We start from the raw sequence: 8,473 nt of genomic DNA on the forward strand, positions 1-8,473 counted from the left end.
TGGGGCCCACGTTATGGATTGTGTTTTGTGGGGGTGGGGGGAAGAGATCACAAAACATGGGATGGTATTTGGTGGTGGAGGATTGAAGAATTGGACAAGAAGATAAGTGGGGCTCATATAAGCTCGGGCCTACGGGATTACCGTTTTCCTTTTCACCTAATCACCATCAAGTGGGCCCCATACCGCTTCCCCCCCGCACTCAAAACGCACGCTTTTGCCGATTATTTTCTCAATTCCTCTCCCTTTGTCATCTGTCCATCCACATGACTTTATATGTTAACACAATTAATTATTTAATTAATTTACTAAATCAAATTGCAGTTACATTTACTTGCCAAGTAGATGTAACTATCTCTGAATAATATAAGGGTAAACTACATATTTAGTACCTAAAGTATTAGTTTTGGTTCGTTTAGTACTTAAACTTTCAATTTTTTTGAAACCATACTTAACGTTTAGATTTTATTTCATTCTAGTACCCTTCATTTAATATTTAAATTATCAGTTTTATCCTATTTTAGTACCTAAACTGTCACTCTTTTCAAAACATAATATTAAATTTTGAACGGGGTACTAAAATGAAACAAAAACTAAAGTTTTTAATGATGGGTACTAAATTTTAGGTATGGTTTTGAAAAATTGAAAGTTTTGATAATTTAGGTACCAAACATGTAATTTACCCTAATATAATTGATTAACTGGGTTTCTATTACCCGCTCTTAATTTTTTTTTCTTTTCATTTTTAATATTAGCCCTTTATATATATATTCACTCAGAATCATCAAATATTAATCACATTAAAGTATAATAAATTTAGTCTGTCAATATGTCATTATTATTTTATGTATTTTTATGTTAGAATTGATAATATTTATTATTAAATATCGATAATGATGTTTGTTTACAACTACTTTTTATTTAGTTATGTGGTTGTTTTTAACCCTCTCCTAACATGATCCTATTTTCGTCTTTAATGATTAATCTGTACACTTTGAATTTTAAAGAGAAATAATAAGTTAACATGATTAATTTTATTCCCTTTTATTTTATAAAATTAGAGGTTATTATTAATAAAAAAAATTGTACTTATATTTGTTAACGACTATCACGATTTAACGTTTATATTTTATCCAATCTTGTATTGGATTTTTCATTATTAAAAATGTTAAATTCAAGTGCATATTTATTAACAATATATATGTTTATGTTTAAAATAATTCATATTAATTATAATTATACCAATATATTAAAATATTGAAGTCTAAGTTCAACTATTGCTTTTATTGGTGATGTTATTCAAAATGTAAGTCGTAGAGAAGATGAGTGAAACCTGTTTTATTACCAATAGTAGATTTTTTTGGGTATATTACCGGGAATGTCATTACCTCCCTTCCCTTAGGTATTGTAACATTATCGGCGTTTTGGACTAAAATGCTCTTAAATTTTTATTTTTTTAAAAAATATCATTCTTCTGTCATTGAATAATAAAAATTCTACGAAGGTTAAATTACAAATTTATCCTTAAATTATTTTAGATTTACAAAAAAAATCTATAATTAAAATTTTATATGAAGTTCAGGGGTTAATTTTTTTTTACCCTTTCATTAAACCTTTTTTATATTTTTAATTTTGTAAAATATTATGAATTTAATTTTTTAAAGAAAATATATAAATATTTTACAATTTGTAATATTATACAAATATATAATAAGGACAAATATATAATAAGGACAATTTGGTCAAATATACATTCCAATAATCTTTTATTCCTTTAACCAAACACGGTAATCTTACATTCCTGCTAAACCAACCAAACACAAAATACAACATTCCCAGTATTCTTATTTCCTGGTAATCTTTTATTCCCACTGGTAATCTTACATTCCGTGAACCAAACGCACCCTCAAAGTATTTGTCTCACCTAATCATATTTTAATAATATTCATATTAACCATTTCTATTATCAAAATAAATAAAAAACTTTAAAAATGTTTAAATAATTTATTTAAAATCTAATATTATTAAAAGAATATATAATATTGAGATTATCTTTAGAGTGAGAGTTAAATAATGTAAAATTCTGGAATAAAATTATCATATTTAGTTTGATAATATTATCTAATAAGTGCACAAATTATATATAGTGTATGTTCAGTCACTACAAACGATAACTTTCCATGTAATATATCATGCATGGACACACTAATTGATGCATGAGGAGTGAGGGGAAATGTCTAAAGAAAGTCAGATTAATATACGGTTAAGAAACATCGTGGGAAATTTAATAAGATACTTATCAAAATCGGTTTAGTGTTATTAGTCACACCCTTTTCATATTGTTCTTTCTCTCTCTTTTTTAGTTTTTTTTATTTCTACTACAAATTTTATAATAACAATAAATTATTTTTTATTTATTTAAATACAAAGATAAATAAGAGATTTTTCACATAACTTTTACGTAAGGAGAGAGAAGAGAATTTTCCTCCTAATAATTATTGAATTTATACCTAAGAAAAAAATGACAGAAATTGTTATATAAATATATATATGAAATAATCAAACATAGAATATAATATTTTTTTACTTTTTAAATAATTTGAATAATAATTTTTCTAAGAAGATGAAGGTAATAAAGACGAGTGAGATCCCAAATGCATAAATAAAAGAGTTAACTATATTAGAGGTCACTAAATTATATTCAAATAATTATTTTAAATATTAACCTTTTAATATTTATAAAATAATTATTGAATTTATTAAATTAATATAAAATAATCATTAAATTTATCAAAATTTTACACTTATTATAACGTTAAAGTATATTTTATAACAATTTGATAAATTTAATAATTTTATACTATTTAGAATTTAGGGTAAATTATGCATTTAGTATCCAAACTATTAATTTTGGTACGTTTTAATACATAAACTTTTAATTTTGTTCAAAATCATACCCAACGTTTAATTTTTTATTTCATTTTAGTATCCTGTCGTTAAAACCTTAATACGTTTAATACCATAACTATCAGTTTTATTCCATTTTAATACTTAAATTTTATATTTTTCAAACATTAAATTTTGAATGGGATACTAAAATGAAACAAAAATTAAAATTTCTAACAATCGATAATGAAATAAAACAAAAATTGTGTAACACCCCCAACCCGTACATGACCCGGATACGAGTCCGAGATGTCACATTGATTTTTAAAAAATATCCTTACAAAATATCAGAATATTTGGACTTATATTAAGAAAATACGATAATATACCGTTGAATTATATTTCATTATAACATATTTAAGATAAAAATGTTTTTATGAATAGTATTATATGGTATGAACATTACCGATGTTAAAAATTTCCAGAATGCTACACTGGTATCGATATTCTGCTACAGTAATTCCGGCCAACATATATAAACTCATAAAAATTTAAACTTTCATCACTATACAGTTACCATTTACATAAATACATTTAAAACATTACAAAACTCAATCAAATGATTTTACAAAACCGATTAGAACATATCGGATTCAAATTTTTTTTACATGGCAACCACAATCAGTATTACAAAATACATATTATTTCATTCTTTTCTGATATGATATTTGGAATGGAGAAATTGACCTGTCTTGCATAACTTTTATCAATCTTCCTCTTCTCGGAACCTACGTGTGAAACAATCACACGCTAAGTCGTTGACTTAGTGAGACATAAATAAAATTATGATATAACTGTAACTTCTACAATGCATGAACATTTAATACTACCATATCATACCAAAGCATATATTTTTTTCCTGTAACATATACACACATGCACATATCATGTAACATAACATCATATGTATATATATATACACTTAATCCCATCATTAACATGCTTATCATTACTTATTTTATCATCACTAATTCCTTTTTATCCCATATCAGTATATAATGTAAACTCTAAATCACATCAATGCATAAACCATTACCAATCCCATATCATATACAAACATATATCATCTCGTATAACAAATATACCTATGTAATTATATTATTATCTTCATTTTTATTATCTTGTGATCATGAACTTATCATTTATGCACTTATATCACAGACACCATTTCACAAAGGAACACACATAATATCATATCAAGTTCTTTGTTATATTTAAAGCCCATGTATATTGTTGAGAACTTAAGGTATGTGAGTACATAGAGGTTGTGCACTATGTTGTCACCACAACTCGTATAAGGTCCACTGAGTGGCATGTGAAATCTGTGTCCCGAAGGACCTATCCATATGTTCCGAAGAACATAGGTAATCTGTCCATATGTCCAGAAGAACATAGGTAAATTGTCCATATGTCCCGAAAGACATAGGTAAACTGTCCATATGTCCCGAAAAACATAGGTAACCCTTGACTCTTGGCATGCCAACTATACCACTTGCTCTCATATCACTTAACATGGGCATTATCATTTATAATAATTTACATCACTTGTATGATCTAATAGATCCTTGTCATATAACCCATATCACATAGGTTAATATCTTATTTTCATATACTCATATAGTTCAGTATCATATATTCATATCACATACACACATAATCTCATAGTTCTTTCACATAGCTCATTATCAAATTTTCATATGATCACATAGTCACGTAGTTCACTTATACGTAGATCATTTCCATATAATTCACATAACATATAATGCATACAAGTCATATTCACACAATATCAATCCTAATCATTATTCTACTCATACAATCATATATTTTAACATGTAGGAACAGACTTATCGTGTAACCATCTATCTCATATCATATAACATAGATCACATAACATTTTAGAAGTTACTTCTCAGTATAGTAACTCTGTCATTGGCTCATCACAAGCCAATGTTTGATCAATAACATAAGTACAAATTAAATTGCACTCACCTTAGCCTTGCTTGCTTTGATTCAATTCTAATTCTTCAATTGTTCCGGAACTCGTCAAGGCTCTGTATCTACATAAATATCATTTTCAAGACAATTATCAGAAGCCTAAACCTTATACTTCAATGTTATTAACTTAAACGAATTTAATAGACCAATATTCACTTTTTCTTTTAGGGGGTAATGATACACTTCTTAAGGTATCGGTACCCTTATTGTATTCTGTGATTTTTCGTTCAAAAGGGTATTGGTACACATACTTAGGGTACTGATACACTCTGCCCAAAACAGGCTTTTTCACCCGAAAATTCATCAACTCTTCACTAAATTTCCTCATATAAAACTCCTTTCATACCACTAAACTCAACTACAACCATTTTAACTAACTTTTCTCATTCCAACACTTTATTATCTCCTATATATCATTCAGATTCTTAAAACTAAGAATTTTGCTAATTTTTCCATGTAATCCAAACTTATTTCTAACACTTATAACTTCTTATTCACACCTATGGTAAGTCAAATTTCATCTCAAATTCCTTTATTGACTCTTTTCCAGAATTTTCCTTAAAAACTTATTCTCTTTAATATTTCATAACTTCTTCATCTTTTGATTTTAAGACAACTTAAGCTTTCATTAAGCTTAAGTATTACCTAATGATCAAAACCCATACTTAAAATCAACAAATAATCAACTAATCAGAAAACTTATCTTAGCTTGGGTGTTTCATGTTGGAGAAGAAGAAAACAAGAAGAAGAAGAGAGTGTTTCAGCTACTTCTCCCCCACGTGTTTCTCTTTACCTATTAAAGGGGGAAAATATCTTTTTTGTCAAATGATCAATTTGCCTTTTACTTCATTTAATAATTATTAACAATAATTCATAAACTAATTTCATATAAGTCATTGAACTATTCAACTATTCCATTTTAATTCTTAAATTTTAAAAAATTTTAATTTAATCACTAACCCATAGTTTGAAGGTTACAAACTTAATCTTAAATATGGTTATGAATAAAAATAAGATTTAAATACTAAAACTAAAGTTTTACTCTAAAATTTAATGACCTTGAAAATGGAAAGAGAGTGAAGACTAGGGTATAGGAAGGGACCCAGCCTAAGTTTCCCAATCATTTTAAGATGACCTTTGAACCAAACAATGACTCTTCACTTTATAGAACAGAGAATCTACCCATATTGTACTACACATAGACTGGTTATATCTGATCTGATATGATATGACACGTGTCTCACATCAGATGGGTCATGGATTTTGACTTTAATTACCACAGTAAAAACCCTAGCCAATTTAGCACTCCCCCTCCCATCAATGGATTTCAAATTCTTATTTTGCTTCCTTTATTTTTTACTTAAAAGACTTTTATCTATCACACCACACCCCATTCCTGTTTTTCTCATTCGTTTCCTTTCAGATTCTTGTGCTTCTTCTTTGTCTCCTTTTACTTTGCTCTTTTTTTTTCTTTCTATTTATTTAATCCTTTTTGTTATAAACTTTGCCTTTTAATCTTCTTTCTTTCACCTGCAACTTTCATGGCGGTTCTTCACACTTGGAGTTGACGATATCTGTCCCTGGCTTCGCTTCTTCTCCTTCTCCTTCTCCTCCTGTTAAGCCAAAATCAAACCCACATACATATATGTATATATCTGTGTGTGTGTGTATCAAAGATTCATCAGTTTTTGATCCTTTTCTAAGCTCAGATGGTTCCATGCATGGTTTCTGGAAAAGGGTTTTCTCTCTCTCTTCTTTTTAGTTCTTTTTTAAGATAATCAACCCTATGGGTGATGAAGATTGATTGATTCTGCATATGGTAAAAACGTGATCGAGATGGTTCCATGGTTGAGAGATTTTGACATAAACCAAACACCAGGCGGAGAAGATGAATGGATCACGGGAAGCATAGAAGACGAAGAGGAAAGCTGCAACACTGACGGTGGAGCCTCCGCTCCTTGGAAAAAGCTCCTTCTGGCGAGAAAACAGTCTCGCCCACTGGAAGAAAGTTTCAGACAGAACCATACCCTAAACCCTATATGTAGAAAAATTTTCGAAAAAACGTATTATATTAATTACCCAACACCAAACCACCGAACATTTTCCTCTATTTTAAACAAAAAATAATAAGCCCACATATCTTCATATTTAATGTCCTTTTGGATCTTTTAATTGTATTTTCCAGAAGCAGAAAGAGGCACTGGCTTTGCAACTCAAGCTTAGGCCAAGGCAGGTTGAAGTTTGGTTCCAGAATCGTAGGGCCAGGTACCCTATACTTATATGCATGTCTGTTCTGACCATCAGATCATCATCATCATCAAATTGTTTCTTTGACCCATCATTCTTTGGACCTACCCGTGCACGATGATGCGTTAATGAATCATCATTATCACATACTAGTATTAGATTATTGAATATAAAAGATTATAGATTGCCATGTTATGGACATGCTTTTTTCTCTTTCGATTTTCTGTTATTTTACAAGAATTGTTTTTAATTTGCTTTGAGTGATAAGTAGGTTTTCGTCTGTATGCAATGGTTAGCATTTAATATGGTAATAAATGAAGTCGGATTTTATTTAAAATAAAATCCAAATTTGGATTTACAACCGTATAGAAGAGGTAAAAGAATGAAAAGATTTTACTTATTTAAGAATATTTTCAACTTTGATATAGTTAAATTCAGCATCCGTTCTTAAGGTACTAGCTAGGTTTATCACTCTACATGGAAGTATAAAATGCTTTGTATACGTTAATATTATATTTGTATATTCAATGTATTATTATTATCTGATTCATTAATAATATATATATATATATATATATGAGCAAGTTGAAACAAAATGAGATGGAACGTGCGTACTTGAAGAGATGGTTCGGATCGCTGACGGAACAGAACCGAAGGCTTCAACGGGAGTTGGAGGAGCTTCGGGCGATGAAAGTAGCGCCGTCGAAAGTGATCTCTCCTCACAATTGTGAGCCTCTGCCGGCGTTGACTCTTACGATGTGTCCTCGGTGTGAGCATGTGACTACCACAACAGCTGCCCTAGACGAGGGCTCCACGAAAATGACTGTCGCTGCCACCCCCGGCACCACTGCGGCTGCGTTGTTGTCTAAAGTTGGGACATCAGCCCTCCAATCAAGGCCATCTTCGGCGGCTTGCTAACGGGTAACCAAGTTTATCAACTTAATTCACAAATGAAAAAAGGGAAACGATTTAGGGTATGTTCATATTAGTTTACACACAATTTGAAAGGGGAATAGATATTACATATTGGCCATCTAATCTACGTAGGGATTTTATTTTACTTTATTTTTGATATTTTATTATTGTCTCTTCACATATACTATATATATATATATATATATATATTAATTGCCATTAGCCCACAACAAATCCGTCCCCCGAAGCCGAAAAGTTGTTGGAAAATCTCCAATTTTTCTCTCGTGTAATCATCATTTTGTTTAGAAAAGTTTGAGCCAATTGGACCAAATCTTTGGAATTGAAATTGGACCAGAACTCTCATGGAAGC

At 29.5% G+C, this 8,473-nt stretch overlaps 1 protein-coding gene across 1 annotated transcript; it reads left to right on the forward strand.

Moving 5' to 3' along the window:
• Window positions 1–6,481: 6,481 nt before the first annotated feature.
• Window positions 6,482–8,106, forward strand: LOC120211341 (homeobox-leucine zipper protein HOX3-like; the record flags this gene model as incomplete). Its single annotated transcript, XM_039209897.1, has 4 exons — window positions 6,482–6,556; window positions 6,778–6,977; window positions 7,126–7,206; window positions 7,770–8,106. Coding segments are annotated over 4 exons (693 nt in total), but the record flags the coding sequence as incomplete, so codon positions are not given.
• Window positions 8,107–8,473: the final 367 nt, after the last annotated feature.

Source organism: Hibiscus syriacus, unplaced genomic scaffold (assembly GCF_006381635.1).
Source record: "Hibiscus syriacus cultivar Baekdansim isolate YM2019G1 unplaced genomic scaffold, ASM638163v2 tig00109972_pilon, whole genome shotgun sequence".
NCBI lineage: Eukaryota > Viridiplantae > Streptophyta > Magnoliopsida > Malvales > Malvaceae > Hibiscus > Hibiscus syriacus.